Below are 25,209 nucleotides of genomic sequence, written 5' to 3'. Positions count from 1 at the left end.
TCCTAGTGCTCCTAGACCAGCACTTCTTCACTCACTCAGTTTCGGACATCCCGGCCTGTCTGGGGCTTCAAGTCCATGGACACATCTGGCCATTTGTATGGGAGGGTGGGGACCTGGCAAGGGGTGCAACTTTTCCCCCCCAGAGGAGAGTGAAGACTGATGATTAAATAAGGGGCACCAAGGGCCTTTGCCAAAGATCAAACTCTCAGTGACTGGAGCCCAAACCCTCTTCAGTCCTAGGAAAGGGAGTGGGGTAGAGCAAGCACCCACAATCCAGCTATAGCCCAGGACCCAAACTCCCCCCAGCCCCTCCTCTGCCTCCTGGTGGGAAGATTTAGGGTGGTTTGCACTGACTCAGGACTGGCCTGAGATTAAGGAAAGCACTGGAGAGGGATGGGAGCAGATAAATCAACTGAGCACCAGAGAACTCAGGTGCAGTCTGATCTCTTCCAGGTACAAACTATGGGGTGGAGGCCCTGTGCCCACAGAGCCTCTCTCCTTCAGTGGAAGATTCAGCAATTTTCAAGGGTGCAAAAGTCTGCTAAATCCACAGCTGGAGGAAATGGAGAGCCGGTGAACCTAACAGCACTAACAACCCCCCTGGCTGGGATCTAGGGCATGGCACTAGGAGCACCAAAATTTAGTCTTCATTTGGATCTACACCTTGCTAGTGACAACCAACAGCACAGCAGCCCAGTATGCAGTGACCCCACTGAAAATAGTAGCAGAAGGCTGAGAACCACCCCATGGAAAGGGAAAGAGTTAGAAAACATGAACTACCCCCACCAAAAATGGGGTCTATCCCATTTTTGGTGGGGGTAGTTCATGTTTTCTAACTCTTTCCCAGGGAGTCCCTGAACTTTTAGGACCCTTCTCTTCCCTGGCAAGAAGCTCAGCTGCTTTTCATGACCCAGTAAGGGCAGCATTTCCCTTCCATTGAACACAGAGGGCACTGGGATTTTCTCTGTCCTAGTGATGGGCACCATGAAAAATGTTCAACTGACTGTTCAGAATGTAACTGTAGGCCACGGGTCAGCAACCTTTCAGAAGTGGTGTGCCAAGAATTCATTTATTCACTCTAATTTAAGGTTTCACATGCCAGTAATACATTAACATTTTAGAAGATCTCTTTCTATAAGTCTATAGTATATAACTAAACTATTGTATGTAAAATAAATAAGGTTTTAAAAATGTTTAAGAAGCTTCATTTAAAATTAAATTAAAATGCAGAGCTCCCCAGACCAGTGGCCAGGACCTGGGCAGTGAGTGCCACTGAAAATCAGCTCCAGTGCTGCTTTTGGCACACGTGCCACAGGTTGCCTACCCCTGCTGTAAGTGGCCCAGCCAGGCTAAGATTAAATACTACCACCACCACTGCATTGACTCTTTGGCCACCGTAGTGAAAGCAGCATTTGCCTTGAGAGCCAGCCCCCAGCAGGGGATGAGCCCCTCCAGCCATACTCTGCCTCCTTCTGTTTGAAAGGGGTGATGTACAGTGATTGTCCACAGGAGAGAGAAAAGGGAAGCAGAAGCCTTTCAAACATCCCACAGGCAGCCCCCCCACACACACACACATTCTATCCATTCCAGCTGCAACCCAACAGGCCAAGGCCAAAGTGACACACACAGAGTTAGCGCAATTTTATTGCATCGACAAGGATTACAAATCACATGACACAGCAGCAGAGACTCTGGAAGAAGGGGCACAGTCTAGATGCACAGCCACCTGCAGTCCAGGGGCCCCAGGCTCCTCTAGACAGAGGAGAGCTCTCCCCCAAAGTGCATATGTACCGCCCCATGCCTCAAGTCCTGTTCTTTCGTGAGAGCAGAGAGCAAAGCAGCTTTGTGCCAGAGCCTGCGCCAGGAATCAGAGCTGCAGAATTTGAATAGAAACGAAGTGTCCAGAAATCAAAGCCCCAAGGGCTCCAAGGATGAGAGACAGGAACTTGGCTGGGATGTCAGTACTTCGGTCTCTTCACCTCCACCCTGAAACCAGAGAAACATGAAACCAGCTGTCAGACATCAATCAGCATGTCAGTGCGGCCCTGGGACTCTAATCTGAGGCTTCCCCTCAACCTGTTTCCTTATGGAGAATGAACACTACCCATGTATTCCCATAAGGTGCACCAGTCTCGGAGAGCTCCCCCTACCGCCCAAGCACCTACTTCCAGAAGAATGGCCATACTGGGTCAGACCAAAGGTCCATCCATCCCAGTATCCTGTCTACTGACAGTGGTCAATGCCAGGTGCCCCAGAGGGAGTGAACCTAACAAGTAATCTCTCTCCTGCCATCCATCTCCACCTTCTGACAAACAGAGGCTAGGGACACCATTCCTTACCCACCCTAGCTAATAGCCATTAATGGACTTAACCTCCATGAATTTATCTAGTTCTCTTTTAAACCCTGTTATAGTCCTAGCCTTCACAACCTCCTCAGGAAAGGAGTTCCACAGACTGACCGTGCACTGTGTGAAGAACTACTTCCTTTTATTTGTTTTAAATCTGCTGCCCACTAATTTAATTTGGTGGCCCCTAGTTCTTATATTATGGGAACAAGTAAATAACTTTTTCTTATTCACTTTCTCCACACCACTCATGATTTTGTATACCTCTATCATATCCCGCCTTAGTCTCCTCTTTTCCAAGGTGAAAAGTCCTAGCCTCTTTAATCTCTCCTCACATGGCACCCGTTCCAAACCCCGAATCATTTCAGTTGCCCTTTTCTAAAACTTTTTCTGATGCCAGAATATCTTTTTTGAGATGAGGAGACCACACCTGTACCCAGTATTCAAGATGTGGGCATACCATGGATTTATATAACGGCAATAAGATATTCTCCGTCTTATTCTCGATCTCTTTTTTAATGATTCTTAACATCCTGTTTGCTTTTTTGATTACCACTGCACACTGCGTGGGGACATCTTCAGAGAACTATCCACGATGACTCCAAGATCTCTTTCCTGATTAGTTGTAGCTAAATTAGCTCCCATCATATTGTATGTATAGTTGGAGTTATTTTTTCCAATGTGCATTACTTTACATTTATCCACATTAAATTTCATTTGCCATTTTGTTGCCCAATCACTTAGTTTTGTGAGATCATTTTGAAGTTCTTCACAGTCTGCTTTGGTCTTAACTATCTTGAGCAGTTTAGTATCATCTGCAAACTTTGCCACCTCACTGTTTACCCCTTTCTCCAGATCATTTATGAATTAGTTGAATAGGATTGGTCCTAACACTAACCCTTGGGGAACACCACTAGTTACCCCTCTCCATTATGAAAATTTACCATTTATTCCTACCCTTTGTTCCCTGTGTTTTAACCAGTTCTCAATCCATGAAAAGATCTTCCCTCTTATCCCATGACAACTTAATTTATGTAAGAGCATTTGGTAAGGGATCTTGTCAAAGGCTTTCTGGAAATCTAAGTACACTATGTCCACTGGATCCCCCTTGTCCACATGTTTGTTGACCCCCTTCAAAGAACTCTTAATAGATTAGTAAGACATGATTTCCCTTTACAGAAACCATGTTGACTTTTGCCCAACAAGTTATGTTCTTCTATGCGTCTGACAATTTTATTCTTTTGTTTCAACTAATTTGCATGGTACTGACGTTAGACTTACTGGTCTGTAATTGCCGGGATCATCTTTACAGCCCTTTTTAAATATTGACATTACATTAGCTATCTTTCAGTCACTGGATACAGAAGTTGATTTAAAGGACAGGTTACAAACCATAGTTAATAGTTCCGCAATTTCACATTTGAGTTCTTTCAGAACTCTTGGGTAAATGCAGGGCCGGTGCAACCACTAGGTGGACTAGGCGGCCGCCTAAGGCACCAAGTGGTTGGGGGCGCCAAAAAGTTGTGCCCCAAACATTTTTTTTAAACAGCGGAGCACAAGGCTGCCGCTGCTCTCAGCCTCCTGGCACCAGAAGGGCTGCCTGCGGCATGGCCAGTCCCTCCCCCCGGGGGAGCAGCCGGCGGCTAAGCAGGGAAGGGGAGGGTCTAGAGCTAGCAGCTGCGCCTTCTTCCCCACGCCGTGGGCCGAGCCGGGCTCCCCGCCACCCCCGGGGCTCTCAGTGGCAGCGGCAGCAGGCTCGGGCACGGGGGGGCTGGCTGCCTGTGCCGCCGATGAGAGCTCTGTGGGTGGGGGAGGTCCCGTGGCGTGGGGAAGAAGGCGCAGCTGCGCTCTGTTCTTTGGGCGGAGAAACTGGGTGTCTACTCCGCCTGCAAGGTACCTAGCCTGGCTGCAGGGAGCCGCATGGGCCCGCGGAGTGCTGGGGGGTGGGCAGGTCCAGTCCCTGGCCTGGGGAATGGTGTATGTGGGAGCAACCTGGGCACCCCTCTCCCAGCCAGCGCCACCCCCTCCAACACCCACCGACCAGCTACCTTCTCCCCTGTGCACCCCCCGCCCCAACAACCCACCCTGTCCTGCCACTTTTGCCTCTGGGCAACCTCCACTCAGCAACACCCGCCCCCGTCCCCCCGCTAGCCAGCCATGGTCACCTTCACCCCTGCATCAACCTCAGGACCCCCCGCCCCCCCACCTCCCATCTGCCACTCCTCCCTTGTGCAAACCCCTCCGTGCCACCTTCACCCCCTTCAACCACCCTGGGCACAGACACTCCCACCTGCCAGCCCCTTGCAACAACCCCCTCCTGCCCACTTCTCCCTTGTGCAACTCCTTCCCTGCCACTGCACCCCCTGCAATGAGTCCCTTTTGCCTCTGTGCAATCTCTTCCCTGCCACTGCACCCCCACCACCTCCACCCCCTGCAACAATCCCATGCACCCCCCTCTCTGCCACCTTCACCCCCTGGAAGAGCCCCCATATGACCCCCCCTCTTTGCAGCCCCCTCTCCCCCGTGCCCCCTGCACTTTCTGAACATTTGGGCCCCTGTGGGGAACTTGGCCGTAGGAAGGTGGGGGCTGGACATCGGGGGGGGCGGGGTGCAAGGTGGAAGTTTTGCTTAGGGCGCAAAATATCCTTGCACCGGCCCTGGGTAAATGCCATCTGGTCCTGGTGACTTGTTACTGTTAAATTTATCAATTAATTCCAAAACCTCCCCTAGTGACACTTCAATCTGTGACAATTCCTCAGATTTGTCACCTACAAAGGACAGCTCGGGTTTGGCAATCTCCCTAACATCCTCAGCCGTGAAGACTGAAGCAAAGAATTCATTTAGTTTTTCCGCAATGACTTTATCGTCTTTAAGTGCTCCTTTTGTATCTCGATCGTCCAGGGGCCCCACTGGTTGTTTAGCAGGCTTCCTGCTTCTGATTACTTAAAAAACATTTTGTTATTACCTTTTGAGTTTTTGATTAGCTGTTCTTCAAACTCCTTTTTGGCATTTCTTATTAAATTTTTATACTTAATTTGGCAGTGTTTATGCTCCTTTCTATTTACCTCACTAGGATCCGACTTCCACTGTTTAAAAGATGCCTTTTTATCTCTCACTGCTTTTACATGGTTGTTAAGCCACGGTGGCTCTTTTTTTAGCTCTTTTACTGTGTTTTTTAATTTGGCAGGCATCCTGCCTTCCAAAGCAAGGCAGCACTACTGAAGAGACAGTGTGTGTCTTGCTTGGTTCTCAAAGGCAAATACAAGCCGGAGGACCGGAGCTTGCAATGCAGGGAATAGCAGTGTACTGAAGGGTGCTCTGGCTTTCATAAGCCCACATCAGAACTGTGAGCCCAAGCTGTCCTTCAGTTTAACCCTGGGGCAAACTTGAGCCCAAACACATCTTCTCTTTGGAGCTCCCCAAGGCTATATGAAGAGTGGAGGGACTTAGCAGTACAGCCCCTAAGAGAGCCCTTCACGCCAGGCTGGGTCAGGCATTAGAGATACGATGATGCCATAGAAGGATCTGGGGAGATAACCTCTCCTCCATTTCTGATCCTGCTAGCTCAGAGCCTCTCAGATTCCTAGGCCAGCTCAGCATGCTTGTGCTCAGGGCATTTAAGAAGAACATACCTCTGGGGGTGGAGGAGACAGCCCAGCCCAGGAGAGTAACAATTGAAAGATGGGGTCTTGACCCACGTCCCAGAGGACGTGTCCATGATGGCAGCTTTCTCCTGTGGGCTGTGGGGGGTAAGCCGTCTGGGAAAGTCCTCGTGGAGGGGGAGTGAGCTGCAAGGGAGAATTGGGCTGGGAAGGGTTGGAGAGTTTAATGCTATCAATTGGAATGGGTTTCTTCAGTACAGAGCCTAGCACTGGGGAGAGGCCTGTGGGACACCGTAATAAAATAGCTGGCTCCTTGGTTGTTAGTCTCTCAGAGATGAAGACTGTGGGGATCGCAGAGCCTCAGCCCCTCCTCCATCCAGTCCTGCTGTCCCCTGTGCTGGGGACAAAGGCTGGCAAGGCCCCAGTGCGGGCGCTGCAGCACTCTCCAGCAGCGAAGTCACATTAATGAAGAGGAGATTCCACTCACCCGTCAGCCTCCAACTTCTTCCTTTTCTCAATGATCTGCAGAGAAAGCACAAAGACCCATGTTGCAACATGAGAGCAACACAAGCTGCCCAGAGACCTATGGCAGGGGGCTCTTCCTACCCACAGTAAAAGATGAAGGCTCCATAGGGGAGGGAGCTGGTTTGCAGTTTCTTTGGCCTGGTAAGGGTGGAGCAAGAGCTAGGGCTTCCGAGCTACAAGATCCGCTCAGGGACAATTCTGTTCAACCAAACCAATTTGTACTGGTGGGAAGAGGGAGTGGGTGAGGCTAGAGGAATGAAGTCAGGTCCCCACTCCTGGACAACACCGGAGACAGCTCAACCAACCCCAGAACCCAAGGGATCCTTCCTCTGGGTGCTAACTGTTCAAGTCCTAGACAAACAGCACCCCCAGCAGAGAAACAGCTCTGTCCTGCCCCACACTCTCACCGCACTGATCTTCTTCCACTGCCGGTCCAGCTCGGCCTTGTCATTGGTCTCCTTGAAACGGCGTGTTTTACGGCCCTCTGACATCTTGATTCCATACTGGAAAGCCGCTCTGGGGTGAAGAGGTGAACAGAGGGGGGCTCAGGTGTGGAGGACAACTCAGCAGGTGGCTGCAGACCAGCCAGGCTGCCTGTATTACTGGGCCAGATTAGGGTTTCATCTCCACTGGGCCAGGTAGGAATCTCCTGAGGGGTACTGCCAAGGGACCATCCTCCCCAAGGGACCTAGGCAGCAGCTGTGCCCCATCACCCACTCTGCTCTCTCCACCCTGGTGGGGTCCCTTCCTCCTCACCCAACTTCTGGGGGAGCACCAGACTTACTTGGGCAGAGCCTCTTTGTTGTTCATGTACTCGCTGTACTCCTCCTGCGTGTCAAAGTCCCAACGGCCCAGAGGCCCCTTCTTGTTACCCTGCAGCAGGAGAAAGGGGCTTAGGTGCTCATCAAAGGAAGCTGGCTGATCCTCCCCATGCAGATCGCAGGCCCAGGGGAGACGAACAGGCTTGGGGATCTTATTCCAAACCAAGCCAGGCTCAAGCAGAGAGCAGTCTGATCTCCCCCACTTGGCGGGGACATATAGTTCTGGGAGCTCCTGGATACCATCTCTGAGAAGGTCATAGCTCCACATGGGAGATGCTTCCATGAGCGTGCCCAGAACTAGAGAGAGCTGGTACGAGATGCCAGTCACTGCATCCATGGGGTTTTCCTCTCCCCAGCTCTCAGAGGCAGCAGAAAGGCAAGTCTTTAGATGGATTCTCTAATTTATCTTTGCTTGCTGGCTAGTCCCTGCTCACCCACCTCCTTTGAAACAGGAAGTCCTGAAGGCAGACAGGATGCAAGGGCCTGGCTCCAGTCTTGGCCAGTGAGCAAAGCTAAGAGGAGTGAAAAGCCAGGGAACCAAGCAGCCACAATCCAACTAGAATCCCTCCCCCAGTCATTCATTGAGCACCAGATGGCAGGTAATTTTCACCCTCCTCTCCCCCATAGGAAACAGGCCAGAAAGATCCAGCTGCAGGGCAAAGAGAACAAGCACTTTCATCTATCTGAGAAACACAGTTATTTTGTGGAGCCAGGAGTCCATGTCCAGACCCACCCTGCACAGATTCTGTCCCAAGGCTCCTTTGAGCCTCTCTTTTACACCAGCCTCATGAGCTGGCTTTAAAAGCGTGCTGGGAATACCTGATCCATTTTGCTGTAGTCCACCTCTTCATCACTGTCTACAGCCATGTCGTCCATGCTGAAAGGGGAGGGGGAGAGTCAGCTGGGGCACTGGCTGAGACCCTGCAGCACACACAGTTCAACCAAAGGTACTCAAGTACTCTCTGTTCTGGCAATGCAGGACTCTATGTTCATCTGACTTTAGCTGGGCAGCTCCCTGGGCCAGATGACAGCATCTGCTCCCTCCAGCAAGCTGAGCGCTCACAGCCAGCCTGCAGGGTGCTCTCCAAGCAGGGCCAGGCAAGTGCCTCTCTGGGCTCCTCAGCTCTGACCAAACCCCCCAGCTGCCTGGGAAGCAGCTGCACAGTGACCCCCTGCCCCCAGTGAGCGGAGAGCCCTTACGTGGCGGGGTAGCACTCAGCGTAGCTGTTCGACATCCCAAAGAAATCGCCCAACTGCTTCTTATCTTCAGGCTTCTTTAATGTGTCACGTGTTAAAGAAAATCCAGCAAGGAGACAGTGTCAGACAGAAGCAGGGAAAGGGCATAGGAACTGGCTGCACAGGTGGAGCTAGTGTGGGGACTATGCAGGGCAAGGCACAGACCGGGTGGGCAATGGAGGAGGTTGAGATGGTCAGCGGAGCCCCTTCTCTGGTGGGATGCACCAGGCGATGGCTCAGGATTTGGACCCAACGTACCACAAGGGACACAGTATTCAGGTGGCTTTTCCCACCCAGCTCTCCTCTCCCAACAGCAAAGTGTGTGTGTGAGAGAGACCCCCTGTGGAAGGAGGGACATGCCGGGGGGAGAGGAGCCCTCCTGCAGCACAGATGCCCAGACACACCAGCAGGCTGCCAGCAAGAGAAGTTGATGTCTGAGCATAAAGGATATGATTCTGCTCCCTCCCAGCCAGCTGCTCCAGCGAACTTCTCATTGATGGATTTAATCAGCTCCTTGGCTGAGCCTGGCCCTGGGGGCAAGAGAAAAGCTGTTAGACTCCACTCTAACCAGGACACCAAGCTGGGGTACAGCTCCCCGTCTGCAACATACACAGGGCTGGCAGGAGACCTCTCATATGAGAGCAAGACATAACCCCCACATAGTCACCATGATCAAAGCCGCTTCTCAACAGCATCTGGGAGAGGCACTGCCCCCTTCTGGTAGCTAATGGAATAAAGTGCATGACCCAAAGATCATCCACCAGGGACAGGGCCTGGGGACTAATGGGGATGAGGAGACCCACATAGGAGGAAAGAAACCTGACCCAGAGTAAACAGCCTGTAGGGTAAAGGTCAGTCCAGGAAGGGCCTATCGAGTCCCTGGCCTTCCTGTTGAGACCTGCCAACTAGTGCCAGCGGGATGGGGCCCCTGTTCAACCAGGGGCTAAACCGAGACCCACCTGGCCAGCCATGACCCAGTGGGAATGAATTTCAGACACTGGCAGCCCCAAATGAATGCACACCAGTGCCCTAGGGTGAATGGCGCTTTATCCCATTTCCAATCCCCCGGAGCCAGATGGGCCCCACTATTTTACAGCAACATTAGAGGCTTCAGGAGCTAAAGCAGAACCCTATTGGCCTGGACTGGCAGTGCCAGGAGCTCTGCTTGCCATGCAGCCAGTAGGATTAGGAGGTCTCTGCTGCAGGCTGGATTCAGTCCCATCTGCCTCATGCCACACAAACACAGCAACTCACCTTTGTCAATATCCAGGGGCTGAAAAGGGAAGAAAAGAAGAGAATGTTACTATGGTGGGCCAGAAAACAACTGAAAATGACAGTGCTCCTGAACCCCGGGTCTGAGCGCCCAATCCTGCCTCCAAGCAGCACAAGAAATGCTGGTTTGAGCCTTCAGTGTGTGAGAGTAAAAAGCTCCTTCCGGTCCTGTTTTCCAAGGCAATTGCAGGAGGATAGAGGTGCCCAGCCTTCCCACCAATCAGCTGATCAGCAAGACTCTGCCCACCTCAGAGATCACTCTGGAGACATCGGAGGATGGTCACACACCGAAGGGCAAAAAGCTACAGGTGCAGCAGCAGTAACATCCCTCTCCAATTAGCACTCCGATCCCACTGTGAGCTTGTAGGGCAGTAGATGACCCAGCCACATTCCTGCCCCAAAGAGCAGGCAACCTCCTCCTAGGTGCTGAGGCAATTCAAAACTGCAGGGTCTGATTCTGAACTCAGATCCACCGGGGCTGACCAGAGTGCAGTCAGTATGGATTTCCCTCAGTGCATCACAGGTCAGAATACAACCCACACACTACTATAACTCTGAAAGAGCCTTACTACTGACCTGGAGCTAGCATCCCCCACCCCTCCCTCAGGAAGTCTCCATCACAGAACAGATTCTGGACAAGATGCTGGATCTGTTCGCGCGCGGCATGGGGAGATGGAGAGCAGGATACCCAGGGCTCCCTCTTCTCCTGGGAGGGTGTATTCTCATTGCAGCGTGAGGAGCCAACAGAAGATGCAGGTGTTGCTATGATTCTCCTATGCCATATCCCCATTTTGGAACAGAGAGGCGCAGTATAAAATCCCCTGTGCTTCGTGATAACCCCAGCCCATTTGAGGGGACCTTCTTTAACTCACCTCGTCATCAGCTTTGGGTTTCTCAAAATAGCTGTGTCTCTTCTTCTCCTCTTCCCGTTCCCGCTCTCTCTCTCGCTCCCGTTCCCGCTCTCTCTCTCTCTCTCGCTCCCTCTCCCGGTCTCGCTCTCTCTCCCGGTCTCGCTCCCTCTCCCGGTACCTCTCTCGCTCCTTCTCCCGTGGCACCTTCGCCGCGGATGGCACATAGTCACCAATATCTTCAAAGATACTGCAGGTGAAATGGACATTACAATTACCACTGGTGTTGCGGAAAAGGCCAACAGATCAGCCCCTCAGAGCTGGAGGCTAATCAGTAACAAGCAGCATGAATCCAGAGAAGACTACAGCATCGGAGAAGTCCCAGGCAGCTGCATCCCTATGCTCATCTAGCACACATTTTTCTCCACTGAAAACAAGAGCTTTCTGCTCTGCAGTTCCTGCTATCTGCACTGGCCTCCCTTTGTGCCCCAGGGAGGTGCAGACGCTCCGGCCATTTCAAGTTTCAACCAAAAACATCTCCTCTTCCTTGTCTGGGCCTCTTCATCTCTCTCCCTAAAGGAAATTGGGGGGGGGGGGGGAAGAGAGAGGGGAGGGAATCTCCATTCTAAAGCCCGGTGTAAAGAAGTAATGGGCCAAACAGAGCCCCTAGGCTCCCCCTAATTCCCCAAACGAACCCAACAGCTACCTCCAGAAGCACCAGGCAACTTCCTGATTCCCAAATCCCCTAGTGTGAGCAATCAAGAGAAAGCCCAGAGGACAGTCCCTCATCCCAGAGGAGATTACTTACTTCATATCAGCCTCAGGGGGTTTCTTCTCATCCAGCTTTCCTGCAGGCAGAAGGCAGCAGTCAGTTAAGTCAGCACACTTTTGTCCTGCTTTCTCTGCGTCCCGTGCCCTGCCCAACCAACTGAAATGCACACAAGAGGGGCTTGTGCAATCACCACAGAGCTTCTGAGCAGGGCTCCAAGATGCTCCCAGAGCTTCCCATACTAGCCTCCAGCAGGCCCCTGGCTATATATACTGTCCTTTGCAGGCAGAGCTGCCTCCAGACAGCTTTCCCTCCCCCTCCTGCATGGCTGGGGATGGGAAATAACCAGTTTCTCTTCAGCCTGAAAGGAGATGAAACCAAGAAAGGCACAGTGCAACCCCCATTTAGAGTCTGCACTTTTAGATTAGCCAAGATCTACCAGGATCCATCACTTCATTCCTAAAAACCCTGTCCCCCCAAATCCATCCCATCATGGGCCACAGGAGCCCCACCTCCTGATTCCATCCCATAAGGCGATGGAAATCCAGCCCTGCTCAGATACACACAGCTCCCTTCACTCCTTTGTAATTTCACTAAGATCAAGCCCCAGTTTGTGGCTGACCAAAGCCCAGCCAATAACTTTTCTAGCTACGACATTGCATCCCACCAGAGAAGGGGCTCTGCTGACCATCTCAGCCCCCTCCATTACCCACCCAGTCTGTGCCCTGCATATTCCCCACACTGGCTCTATCTGTGCAGCCAGTTCCTATGGCCCCTTCCTGCTTCTGTCAGACACTGTCTCCTTGATGTTTCCTCCCCTCAGGGCTACCTTTGTCCTTCTTCTTGAGCTTCTTGTTACGGGTCCCCTGCCTCAGGTAGGAGAGGATCTGAGTCAGCTTGCTGATGACAATGTCGTTTGTGGTCAGTGTGGTCTGTGCCTAGAAGAGAAAGCGCCGAGAGAAGGAATGATTCTCCAGAAAAAGAACCCCTGAGAATTGCAGCCCCTCCGTGAGGCAGGACTCTGAGCAGCTATGCTCCTGCTGAGCTAGAACCAGTGCTATCCGACAGTGCAGTAAGAAGACCAGGACGGCCTAGGCAGTTACCTCCATGGTGGGGCAGTCAGCTTTGCTCCGGATCAGGGTGGTTGGGATATCTGTGTCTGCATACTCGTCATCCAGATCGACTACGTAGGCCATCCGCCCCGGCAGGTACAGCTCATTCCGCTCATATGCCTTTGTCTTGAACAGTATGCGGTAGATGTTCCGACCTGGGGAAGAGAGGGAAGCGTAAAACAAAGTGGCTCAGGAGAAGAGGAAACCAAAATACCCAAACGTCTATTGACTGCCAGAGCTAAACTATCCCTGCGCTCAGAGGCTCCAGAATCTGACTCTCAGCCTCTCTCCTGAGAGCCCCAACCGATCTGCCAGCTCCTCACCAATCCACGGAGTCCTCCACAACTCCCCAACCAATTTGCTAGGTTTCCTCTCCACCAAACCCAGGGCATGATCCTCAGCCATGCACAAAGCCCCTTCCTATTCTATGCACAACCAGCGTAACACACCCAAGTGGCCACATGGACACATTCATACCCAAACGAGTCTTGAATTCTATTTTATTTTCAGGATCTTCATCTTTTCTGAAAAGAAAACAAAGTATTAGAAGAATGGCCGTTTCCATTCCTGCTCCAGCCCCTGTGGAGCTGGCTGCACTGTGCTCAAAGGAGGGCTCAGCCTTCTCGCACTCACTTGGTTTCCTTCTGGGGTTTCTCCATCAGCTCCTCCTCTTCCTTCTCTTTGCTGGCAATCTCAGCACGCACCTGATCAGAACGACAAGATAGACGGAAAGGGAAAACGCTGTCAAAATGCTACCCCTGCTACAGCTGCTCATTGTAACCAGAAGAGAGGCATCCAGCCCTTTTCCCTGGGCTCCAACACCTTCAGTGGAACCGCCAGTGCTTTGTCTCAGCCTCGCGCAGGACAACTCCAACCAAGAAACTGGCTCAACGGGTGCAGAGTAGAACTTGACCATGCTATTTCCCTGTGTGCTCCACTAGCTAGAGTGGAGCAAGGGATCGCAAGAGAGAATTCCTGGGTTCTAGTCCTGGTTCAGCCACTGCATCATTATGTAGACTTGAGTAATTTGTGACTTGGTTTCTCCATGTAAACTGGGGATAATATTTGTTTACTGCACTGAGGGGTGGAGGCAGGGCCGTCCCTAGGGAGGGGTGGGGTCCAGGACATTAGAAACTCAGCGCCTATCTCCCGGGGGGGTGCTCACCCCCGGCTCCGACCAGGCCCTGCCCCCACTCCACCCCTTCCCCCAAGGCTCCACCCCCACCCCGCCTCTTCCTGTTCTCACCCCTTCCTGCCCAACTTCTTCCTCGCCCAGTTCTGCCTCCTCCCCCAAGCACGCTGTCCCCTCACTCCTCTCCCACAGCACCTCCTGATGCTGCGAAACAGTTGATCCGCGGCAGGTGGTAGGCCCTGGGAGGGTGAGGGAGGTGCTGATTGGCAGAGCCCACCAGCAGGCAAGAGATGCTGGGGTTCTGATAGGGGGACTCCTCCTCTCCCCCCCCCCCACGCCCTCCTGCCCCTCACCCCCATTCGCCTCCTCATCCCACTTGCCTGCCTCCCCTCCCGTGGGGCCCCCCAAAGCAAGGGGCACAGGGCGTTTGCCCCAACTCGCCGTACCCAAGGGATGGCTCTGGGTGGAAGTCAATGGCTTAGCTCACAGAAAAGTACACTGCTACTCAGAAGGAAAACCCTATTGATGTATTATCTGCACTCACCTTCTGCAGCAGTGCAAAATCCAGACCCTTCACCAAGTGAGTGTGCTCCATGTCACCACCCAAGAACTTGGATTCCTGGATCAGCTGTCGCCTCTTCTCAGCCGCTGACTTATCCCTGTGCAATGAGAAGGGAGCATGTTACACAAGCTCTGCTGTGGGCTGGAGCTCCCTGACAATGCCTGGACACAGGCTAACTTACGCTTCTGCAGTGGGTCCCACTGCCCTGTAGTTGGCAGTCGTGCTAATAAGCTCCGTTTCCTCGTAGTCTTTGTTGACTCCATCTCTTCTCTCCTTGGCTCGATCCCTGTATTTCTCAGCCAGCTCCCTCTCTCGTTCAATCTCCTGCTGCCGCAGCTTTGCATAATAGCTGGGGGCAGAGAAAGGGAGAAACGTTTGAGCTACTGGATTAAAATACTGACCAGGCAACACCACCAGTCTGTTCCCATTCCCACAGCACTGCCCTGCGTAGGCCACTGCCTCCACTCCACCTCCGCTTCAATTCTCAGCCATGCTTTTAGCTGCTCTGCCTCAGCTAGCACAGCTCCCTTCTCCATGGTCCCCTAAAGTCTCAACTCTCCAGACTCCAGCATGTAGAAAATACTGCTGCCTTCCTTCAGCCATTAGCCCCATCCTCAGACACCTCCAGGGGCTCCCCATACATTTGAAGATGTTTGATTTAAAAAACCCTTAATGGACTTGCTGCAGACTCTCTTAGACCTTGTCTCTCTCTACTGCCCTTCTCACTCCTTCTGCTCATCTGGCACTGGCCTCATCTGTCCCTTTCCAGAATCTCTTCACTGTAGGTGCAATAGTTTTCTCCTCAGCAGCAACACTTGTCCAGGACCGTCTTCCTGTAATTCTCACCTCCAACAGTCCTATGTCCTCACATCTCAGTGGAAGACAAAACAACTTTTCTTCCTTACTTACCACTCTTCATATTTTTACCTCTACAGCATTTGGGGACACAGTTTGTATGGAAAATGGTAAACAAAATAACATTATAATATCAAGATATTGCTGAGGAACAGAGTAGCTTTAACAGTGAAGAACCCACTCTGCACAGTCAAACGGTGTAAATGCACCATAATGAGTTCAATACTTGAAAGAAAATGCTGAATGGGGCGAATACCCCCATATTGTCCTAACTCACACCCACAGAGGGCAGCCACGTCAGGTGCTCTCCCCTAACATCCTCCTAGGGGCAAGCTAAGCAATCTGTGGCACCATCCTACTGCTCCCCTGGTGCAATCACTTTGTTGGTTGTGAAAAGTGACAACCTCCCTATCAGAGTGCTTCTAACATCATTTGGTTCCTTTGCCATTAGTCCAGAGCCCACTGATATTCCAGGTCACTTAGGGTCCCTTTCTGCATTCTAAACAAAGGGCAGCAGCTGGCTGACAGGTGAAGATGGCTTCTGCTACAGCACATTCCCCATTTACCTCTTCTTCTTCCTCCTGCGAGCAGCTGGATCTTCATCTTCATTGTACTCCCGGGGCATCCTGGAGAGAACGGAAAAACCACAGTCATCACAAACAGCAGACACCCACAAAACAGGAACTGGAGGGACTAGAGGCGACAGTCACACAGGGACCTGGGCTTGAGAGGTCTAACACTTAGATGTCCAAAGCTAGGTATATGTGCAGCAGGGTAGTTAGATTTCTGCCCGACAGGACACCTAACTCAGTTGTACCAACAGGCAGGGAGAAAGTGAAAGGGCTCAACATGAGAACCAAAGACAAACGTTGGGGTTCCCATGCATGTTTTAACATGTCTATTGCATCCATGCTCTCATTCATGATGTTCTTGATTTTACTAGTTCCCCCCAATGCATATACAACATACAGAGCAAGTTAGTCAGTCAGTACTGGAGTGCAGGGAAGAGAGAGTAAGATGTATAATAACTGATTGAGACAGATGAGTTCACATTCGGTCAAAGAGCAGTGAAAGATTAATGAAATCTACTTACTCATGATGGCGAGATTTGGAGGGGGGCGCGGATGTTGGCGCAGCCCGCGGGGTCATAAGAAGCTTTCGGAAGTCTTCATTGGTCAGCTTGGACCTAGGAGGCGGAAGAATCATGTTTCGTTGTAACAATAATAATGAGACCATCACACACTCCTGCTGAGAGCAGTTTTGTCTTTATTTTTCCCTGCATGTGCTTGGCCACATTGTGACATTGCAGCCTGCACTGGATTGCCCCTATTCACCTGAATTTCACAATGTTCAAACTGGAAATAAGATGCACATTTTTAAACAGTGAGGATAACTTACCCAGTGATATGGTATGTTCTCCATCACTTGGAGTTTTAAATCAAGATTAGATGTCTTTCTAAAAGATATGCCCTAGTTCAGCTACAAGTGATTGGGCTTGGGCAAACTGGAGAAATCTATTATCTGCACTATGCAGCACATCACACTAGATGAGCATAATGGTCCCTTTCTGGCCTTGAGATCTATTAACTGGTGCCAAGAGATTGACTGCAGCACAGAAACAGTATCCAAATCCTTCCTCCCCACAGTACACCATATTGTGTCCACTACCTTTCCATTTGAAGGAAACAGAGAGCAAAAGCTTTTATACTCACTGATTGAAGGAGTGGGAATCATCCACCTCATGGCCATCTGGGGCCAGAGGGTTGGAGAACGGTTCACCTTGGAGAAGGAAAGAGAGAGCTGGTTAGAGCCTATCAATCTGTACACTGTGCTGCCAAGCCCAAACCTATACCAGCCCCTGCATCTTAGACGACAGACGACTCAAAATCAGATTTCAGTGAGCAGCGAACAGAAAATTAGATTTCACACACACACCCCTCCCAATAAAATAAGCTTATGCCACATACCTGTGTGACAGCTGCTCCCTTCACAGAGCACATCAATACACAACTGACATTTTTAGCCTAGTCATCTGATGAAGTGGGTTACAGCCCAGGAAAGCTTATGCCCAAATAAATATGTTAATCTCTAGGGTGCCATAAGGACTCCTTGTTGTTTTTGCTGATACAGACTAACAGCTACCCCTCTGAAACCTTAGCCTAGTCAGTTACTGAACAGTGCTCCGTTATGACCCTTTGATCCTTATAACCTGGCATCAGTTTAAGAGGAGTCGGAATACAAATGCTCTGGAATCACTCTCAGTCACTTTGAGGTGGGAAGGCACTTTTTATACAGGAATGTTATTTGTCGTTAGCGGTCTCACAGATGGTTACATTAGAGAATTCAGAACTACAAAAGGAGCATCCCTCATTGATAAATAGCATCATCTCTCACAAGGCAATGGAGAGAAGTTATGTTAAACAACAAAGTCCCAAAGGCCCACTGAAGGAGTAAAATTCTTGGGTTATGGGAAAAATACCCAGGATATTGACTTTTACCCAGCACCTAAAAAAACACCAAAGGAAAGCCAGCCCTATTTTGGAGTGAAGATTCTGTGATCCTCCAGCTAGCCCCAAAAGGAAATAAACGCAGGAGAAGCATTTGCCATTGTCTATCCTCTCCTTAACTGTGAGAGTATGTCTATAATAAAGCCGCTACAGCAGCACTGTACGACGCTGCAGCTGTGCCGCTGTAGGGTAGACGCTTCCTACATGGATGGAAGGGGTATCTCCATTGACATTGTGGCTACACTAGGGGTTAGATCCACCTAATGGTTGTGCTCAGGATGCAAAATTTTTCACAGCCCTAAGCACTGTAGATAGGTCGATCCCATTTTTAAGAATAATGTTTAATCCTGGGGAATACCTCATCGGTGGGCCCTGCGAGCACTACGGGAAGTGGGGAAGAGCTGTTTCAGTGCCTGCCCAATGCAAACACCCTGTAGCATCCGGACATTGACCCCTCAACACACACACGCTCGCCCCAGGTGGGCGCTCACAGGCGGCTCCACCGCCGGCCCGGCAGCACCACGAGTAGCTAGTTTTGAACAGCCTCTGAGTGACTTCCCTGCCGGGGCGAGAGCTCCGGGGCCGCGCTGGGGCAGGGAGGGGACCCTGCACTCCACAGAGCGGCGGGGGCCGCCCCAAGAGGGGAGGGCGGAGCCTGACAGTACCCCTCCCCCGGCTCTCGGGCCCAACACTCACTGTCTCGCTCCGGCATCTTCCCCGCACAACCGACGCCACCGCAGAACCAACCGAGACCCTCTACTTCCCACAATGCCCTGCGCGCGATCTATCCACAATGCCCCGCGCAGGGTGCAGAGCGGAACGGAACTGAAGCCCCGCCCCCAGTCTGCCCGCACAGCCGCCTACGGATTGGCTGATGAGGTTCGAAGCGTGTTTTGATTGGCTGAGTCCCGTATTATGCTTCGGGCCTCCCCTTCCTGCCGGCTATGGGATTGGCTAGGAAGGGGGCAGTACACTGGGGAGATGGCGGCGGCAGCGGCTGTGCGGAGTATCGGGAGCGGTCTGGGCCGGAGCCTCAAGGAGCTTCGGATCCACCTGTGTCAGCGCTCGCCGGGCAGCCAGGGCACCAGGTGCGGGCACCTCGGGAGGGCTGGGCGGGGGCCGAGATCCTTGGACGGGCAGCAGCGCCTCCCTCCCAATGGGACACTGGGGATCTCCTAGTTACCGTCACCATCGTCCTCGCGTCGGTATAGTGTGAAAAACGGCTCTTTGTCTTAATTTGCTGAGTATGCTTAGTAACGTCTGCTGAAGCCATTGCCCTTCACCCTGCCCTTACTTGGCCTCAGATTCTGCGGAGTGCTTTTTACAGGGGCAAATTGGAGGACGGGTGAGCAGAGGGTGAAAATTGACTGGTCGGGAGGTTCAAGCAGTTGGACGCAGGGGTAAGATAAGGGCTGAAGGGCAAAATGGGGGGGGGGAGCGGGGCAGAGGGGGTAACAGTTACTGGACTGAGACAGCAGTGTTTACAAAAATGGGGAGGGGGCAGAGGGCCTTTTTCATTTCCCCTCCCACAGGACAGTACATCTCAGCATAGGCTTCCCAGGGCTGGGTTCTTAAAGGCACAGGCATCCCAATGTCCAGCCACAGCAGCTCCTAACCTATTGAGGTGCTGCAGGAGATTTGATTTAGCGAAATATTTTACATATATCCCCAGAAAGAAGAATCCCTTATCAGTGTATCTGATTGCATAAAATCTCATAGCAATTCACAAATTTGTCTTATCTGCTGCTGGGATTCCCTGAATTACTCTTAGTGCTTCATCATTTACCTTTGTTATTGTGTAGATGCAGGTCATTGAGCTATTTAATTTATATTTTAATAATACTCATTGAAAATATGTATAAGTAAGTAATTGCTAGTAGTTTTAGCAACGACATCTGTGTTTCAGTCTCCCTGGACACTCAATAACAGACTTAAAAGTGGCTATTCCCCAACCAAAAAAACCCTTCAAAAATAGACTTAAATGAGAAACTGCAGAGTTGGAATTAATTTGCAAACTTGCCACCATCAAATTAGGCCTCAATAAAGACTGGGGTGGCTGGGTTACTACAAAAAGTAATTTTCCCTCTGTTGATACTCACACCTTCTTGTCAACTGTTGGGAATAGGCCACATCCACCCTGATTGAATTGGCCTCGTTAGCACAGACCCCCTACTTGGTAAGGCAACTCCCATCTTTTCATGTGCTGTATATTTATATCTGCCTACTGTATTTTTCAATCCATGCATCTGATGAAGTCGATTATAGCCCATGAAAGCTTATGCTCAAATAAATTTGTTAGTCTCTAAGGAGCCACAAGGACTCCTCTGTCTGTATCAGCAAAAACAACAACACGGCTACTCCTCTGAACCTGTGTTTCTAGTATTGCACTTGCTATGTTTTGCTAGCACAGTAAATGAAGCTGCAAAACAAATGATGTTTAAATGACCTCCTTTAATTAAGAGGTAATTAATACATATGTACACCAGGCAGGGTCGTTTGGAAGCCGAAGACTTTATGCTTCCATCCCACATCACTGTCAAGTTTTAGCAAATTGGGACAAGTCAGAAAGTAAGGACAACCTTACTTATCAGTAACTGCTATTGGTTAGAATTTGCTATCCCTGTTCCAGTAGCAGATTGTCAGATAGCAGTTTAATATCAGTAACTGCTATTGGTAGCAAATTAAGACTGATAGCAATTTTTCACACTACACTGGCAGGGAGCAGGACCCCAGTGTGCCTGGTGCTGCACTGCCCCCTCAAAGAGATGGGTCCCTGCCCCACAGATCTTATAGTCATAAACCAGGAGACACCAGGCGGATCGAGACAGACAGGGGAGCACATGGCAGCAGGGAGACAATGGGCAGCCACACGTCCAGTGAGATGTCTGGAGCCACCCTGAAAACCGGGACCTGGTCGTCCCTGATCAGCTGCAGTTGGGTTCTGCCTACATGACCATATTTCCCAAAGGGAAAACGGGACGCTGCATGGGGCTAGCCCGAGGGCTTCTGCCTTCTTCCATGGGGTTGACCCAAGCCCTGCCCCTCTTCCCCGCATGAGGCTGGCCTGAAATGCTTGCTCGAGCCCTGTCTGCCTCTCACCTGAGCCCTGCCTCCCCCAGTCCGCGGGCCTGGCATCCCTGCTCACCCTCCTCGGCTCTCCACTTTGACAAAATGTGCATTTGTCCCTTCTGCTCTTTCCAACTTGATCAGCTGGCAAGAGCAAATGGGACAAATGTCCACTTTTGCCAGAAAAGTTGGGACGGCCGGAACAGGGCTTAAAAAAGGGACTGTCACGTCCAAAACTGGACATATGGTCACCCCACACCGATACCCTGACAGGGAAGGTAATTGAGATGGTGAGGGTGGCAAAGACTGATTGGGCAGTATTTGTAATCTACAGGTTTCCTCTCGACCTTCAGTCTGCCTCAGTCTCGGCATTGCACAGAAACTCCCCATGGTGGTAAATCACTTCTCCCTGCCAATAATCAAAGACAGGACCCTAAATATGACTATATCAGACCAAGTGAGTGTTCTGGCCACTCCACAATCTCTCTTCTGGAGTGGCTAGTACTGGAGATTGCAGAGTGAGACGCAGGTACCCCAAAGCAGGCAGTTATGGAACAACCTGGCCATGGGGCAGTTTCCTCCTCCGAGGGCATTGCTGGTGAGTTGCAGTATAGTCACTGTGGGGATGACACAAGTTGAGTTTTTACATTTGACTTGTAATAGTACAGTTGTTCAGCTTTCCCAAAGGCTGGCTGAGTGAGCCAGAGTGGATGTCATATCTCAAATAAACTAATAGTGATTACTTGCTACTGCAAAGCATCACTTGATTGGATTTTACTGGAGAGATGGTTCTGGGCTGTGTGCAATTTGGACAGCACCCCTATGAATTGTGGGGGTGATGCATGCATAGATCAGGGGCCGGGGGTTGAGCTCTCACTCCCTAGACTTATTGACTCCTGCGTGTATTGTAAGGCCTATTTTTCTAGGCTTGTCCTTGGGGTAGGGATTATATCTAGGGAGCTGTTTTTTGACTCTCACTAGCTCAGCTAAGTGAGAGTAACTAGATTTTTTTTGTTGTTGTTAATGTGCCTAAAGCCTATAAACCTCCAAGACTCCTAATAACTGCAATAATAATGGCATGCTCACTTAGGACAGGGAGGGTGATGTCATGGAGATGGGTCTTGGTGTGAATGTAGGTGAGAGGCCTGTCTAGGTACCCTGGGTGGACACAGTGTCCTGTAGGTGCTCTGATAGTAATATGGGTCAGTGGTTAAAAGATGCTCCTGGACCGCATGGACTGATGTGTTTGTAAATGTTTAAATCTCAGCGAAAGGCTGTGTTGTTTTGAGTCTCCCCTTTCACAGCTTCCACCCTGCAAGAGGGAGGTAGGTACAAATTGCTTCTCTGAGCAATTTCCACACCTTCCTGCTTGAGTCCCACTGTATATGCCAGAGAGAATTCTCCAGGCACTGTTATGATAGGGGACTGTTCACTCAGGCTGAGCTCAAAGGGCAATACTGTTTGTGGCTTGATTCAAGTATAAAGTAGAATGGGGATCCTGTGTAAGAACACTACTAGTATTACTGTTGTTTTTTGACATGTCCTGTTTCTCTGTAACGCTTGTCCTACGCTTCACATAGCCCTGGTGAGATCCACAGGACTGCTGAGCTGTGCAAGAGGGAGCAGAGCTGGGGTGAAATTGGTGTACAGACAAGATGTTCATTACTGTACCCTTCCGTAGACTGTGGTCCTCTCTACTGCCTGCTTCCAGAGGCTGTGGATGCTTTGGAAGGGCCAGGTGCATATAACACTTCTGAGACCCCAGTAGAGAAAACTACTTATTTCTCTTTAGTTTGACGTAATTGTACTTGGAAATGACACAGAGCTTTAATTAGCTCTGTTTTTGACAGAGACTTCATTGAACAGCACTACGTGACTCTGAAGAAGGCAAACCCGGATTTCCCCATCCTGATTCGGGAGTGCTCTGATGTGCAGCCTAAGCTCTGGGCTCGATACGGTGAGTTGGGAAGGAGCCCTGGTCAATGTCATTAGCTCAGAGTTTGACAAGAACACTGGGGTCTGTATCAAACTAGAAATTCAGCAATAAACTGCTCACAATCCAGGAAAGAGAAGTGCAAATTACACATCAAGGAGGAGTTTCCATATGTGGAGAGATGAGGCTAGAACCTGCTTGGTTTGGGAAAGGGCAAAAAAAAAAAGAGGCACTGTACAAAATAAAGGCTAAAAACTGCCTAATGTCTGAGTCTGAACTCGTTAGGAAATTCAGAAAGCGGGGTACTTGCAGCGGTGCTCTGCCCTACCAGTTCAGCTGCTTAAACAGTGATTCTGAATGGTGTGTGTGTGTATGTGTCTATGCATCTGCACAGTGGGGCTAAGTGAACTTTGTGGTGTGAATCTTTAAAGGGATAGTCAATTTGAAAATTAGAAGTCCGCTTAAAACTTTGTACCTACTGTTGTTACCCCATCTAAAATTCCTGTAACAAAGCTGGATATTTTTTGCTAGGTTTCTATTTTTTTCCCCAGTTTTACTTATTTGTATAATCGGTTTCATTGTTTCCCTAGTCTATAGTAATTATCCCTAGCTAGACAGACCCTTATAAACACCAAGCGAACAGGAAAAACTTTCCACTTCTTAAAGGAATGTTCTAAAAAGCATTCAGGACATACTGTCTAAACAGGGCTCTATCAGAAAGTAAGTTTAAAAAAAAAGAGTAAATAAAATTGTGTGACCCTCTTAACACTAGAATGCTTTGTCTGATGCAGAAGTGTCTCTGTGAAGCCTTAAATGTAATGGTAGCCTGTGAAATGAACAGATTTTTCCTTTTAAAAAAAAGTGTTTAAATGAGTAAAATGTGCTGCACACTCACAATAGACAGACTTCTCCCCGTGTAGCTAAACTGGAAGAGTGGTCTGTCGCTTTAAATGCACAGAGTTGTTACGCAGACACAAACATGCTTGACTGCAGGCTGAATGCTTGCAACAGAAAATTCTTGCTTTGGGCTCACGCTATGGGCAGCAACCTGAACTCCGAAACCCAGCAAAGCGGGGAGAGTCTCCAAGCCCAGTCTCCAGCCTGAGTAAGAACTTCCTTGCTGCTATTTTTAGCCCTGTGGTGCAAACTTGAATCAGATGAGCCGGCTTTGAGACTAGCTGCCACAGGGTTTTGGATTTTGCTGTGTGGCTGTCCCCTTTGTAGCTATATTTGTAAAAAGCTAGTGAGGCTCACAACTACTTTCAAGCTAAAACTGACCCACTGAGGATTAGCCATGAACTCTGGTTGGAATTTTAAAAAAATAATTAGTGGTGGAATCAGAAGCAGACTTATTCTCTTACTAAACCATGAGAATGGGGGGATTCTGAAGACTACCACAGGAAATGTTGCTTTTCTGATTTGCGACATTTAGTTAGTGTGCAGAACTCTTATGATGGAGGCTCCTTGAGAACCGAGAAGAAGAGCTGCAGTGCCAAATGGCAGTCAGTGCAGTAACCAATCTTTTCAAACAGCTTTTCCCCAAGCCTTAGTCAGGACTCTGAGATGAACAGGCTGCAGCTAAAAATGAAAACACAAGTCTGCTCTGCCTTCAATACAAGTGTCCCTCACACCTTGGGGTAGTAGGCTGTCTCTTCCTTGCTTCTGGGGGCTAGCCAGTGAGACAATCTGCATAGCCATTCGTGGGGGTGGGGCTGACTTACAAGGAAACATGCAGAGTTCAGATGAGCAAAAACTAGAAGGGAGGGGAAAAAAATCTGCAAATGTTTGAGTATGAACACCAAGGAGGAAGAGGAGGGTTATAACTAAGAAACAGAAAGGGGAACAGTTAAGCCGAGTCTGGGGAAGGCTCTTTACAGAGAGGTTATGGGATAATCTAAAGGAAAGAGAAGAAGCCCCGTGCTATAGAACACTCGAGTTGGGTATCTGACCGGTCTAAAAATAACTGGTCAAATATTTTAGAGCCCTAATTTGTTAGTCTTACTCTTTTGTTACTGTTCTATGGTCTGCAATAGGCTTTGCCTTAGCCACTTATGCCTAACTACAAAAAACAATGTACTTAACTGAGTTATTTTAACTCAGATAAATGCAAAACACAATGAAATTAAGTTTAAAAAATGAAGGAATGGCTCCATCATGCAGTCACAAAAGTCAGCCGTCACCTACATCAGGTATTCCTGTTAGAATATTTGACCATGGTCAAATAATAAGGGGTCAGTTGATCAGCTTGTCAAAACCTACACTTATGAGACTGGCCAAGGCACTAGGGACTAAATCCAGCACTGCCTCTCCTGGGGGAAGGGAACAAGGTGTCCTCTTCATCTAATTTTTTCTCTCTCTCCCTCTCTCTCTCTCACCCCCCCCCCCCGCCCCCCAGAGTTCGGCAGAGAGAGTTGCGTGCCACTGAATAATCTCAATGTGGATCAAGTGGCCAAGGCCCTGGAGAACGTTGTTCACAGCAAAACATGAAGACAAAGAGAACTGAACCTGCATGTGCTGGAGGCCTTGCCTGAATGGGTTTAATGGAGAAGCTGTAATTGTAACTTATTAATCGCATATAAAAGCATGTCTGACAAAGTGCTTTGAGAGTCTGTTCTAAAAGAGAT

The 25,209-nt window shown here is 50.0% G+C and overlaps 2 protein-coding genes across 2 annotated transcripts; one reads left to right on the top strand and one right to left on the bottom strand.

Annotated features, from left to right (window-relative positions):
• Positions 1-1,626: 1,626 nt before the first annotated feature.
• On the bottom strand, positions 1,627-18,383 carry IK (IK cytokine). The gene is made up of 20 exons (XM_054036649.1): positions 18,283-18,383; positions 16,792-16,858; positions 16,173-16,265; positions 15,646-15,705; positions 14,406-14,573; positions 14,207-14,321; positions 13,164-13,234; positions 13,008-13,054; positions 12,522-12,685; positions 12,248-12,356; positions 11,458-11,497; positions 10,674-10,899; positions 9,784-9,802; positions 8,982-9,059; positions 8,494-8,575; positions 8,113-8,170; positions 7,257-7,345; positions 6,880-6,988; positions 6,435-6,469; positions 1,627-1,986 (listed from the first exon to the last, which is right to left on the bottom strand). The coding sequence occupies exons 1-20, from the start codon at positions 18,296-18,298 to the stop codon at positions 1,959-1,961; spliced, it is 1,674 nt and encodes a 557-aa protein (XP_053892624.1). The 5' UTR covers positions 18,299-18,383; the 3' UTR covers positions 1,627-1,958.
• A 167-nt stretch (positions 18,384-18,550) lies between these two features.
• NDUFA2 (NADH:ubiquinone oxidoreductase subunit A2) lies at positions 18,551-25,183 on the top strand. Its single transcript, XM_054036653.1, has 3 exons — positions 18,551-18,674; positions 22,503-22,609; positions 24,981-25,183. Exons 1-3 carry the CDS (start codon positions 18,568-18,570, stop codon positions 25,070-25,072), a joined length of 306 nt encoding a protein of 101 aa, XP_053892628.1. The 5' UTR covers positions 18,551-18,567; the 3' UTR covers positions 25,073-25,183.
• The last annotated feature ends 26 nt before the right edge of the window (positions 25,184-25,209 follow it).

Source organism: Malaclemys terrapin, chromosome 8 (assembly GCF_027887155.1).
Source record: "Malaclemys terrapin pileata isolate rMalTer1 chromosome 8, rMalTer1.hap1, whole genome shotgun sequence".
NCBI classification, from domain to species: Eukaryota; Metazoa; Chordata; order Testudines; family Emydidae; genus Malaclemys; species Malaclemys terrapin.
Note: the sequence above shows the minus strand (reverse complement) of the source record. Positions and strands in the feature narration are given on the sequence as shown.

What these genes read in the sequence shown, in the direction of transcription:
- IK (XM_054036649.1), bottom strand. An exon ending in CGCAGGAGGAAGAAGAAGAG is followed by an intron (nt 14,574 to 15,645) that starts GTAAATGGGGAA and finishes CTCTGCCCCCAG; the next exon opens with CTATTATGCAAAGCTGCGGC. An exon ending in AGAATTCAAGACTCGTTTGG is followed by an intron (nt 12,686 to 13,007) that starts GTATGAATGTGT and finishes TCTCTTCCCCAG; the next exon opens with GTCGGAACATCTACCGCATA.
- NDUFA2 (XM_054036653.1), top strand. Translation starts at nt 18,568, where the DNA reads ATGGCGGCGGCAGCGGCTGTGCGGAGTATCGGGAGCGGTCTGGGCCGG. An exon ending in CCGGGCAGCCAGGGCACCAG is followed by an intron (nt 18,675 to 22,502) that starts GTGCGGGCACCT and finishes TGTTTTTGACAG; the next exon opens with AGACTTCATTGAACAGCACT. An exon ending in TAAGCTCTGGGCTCGATACG is followed by an intron (nt 22,610 to 24,980) that starts GTGAGTTGGGAA and finishes CCCGCCCCCCAG; the next exon opens with AGTTCGGCAGAGAGAGTTGC.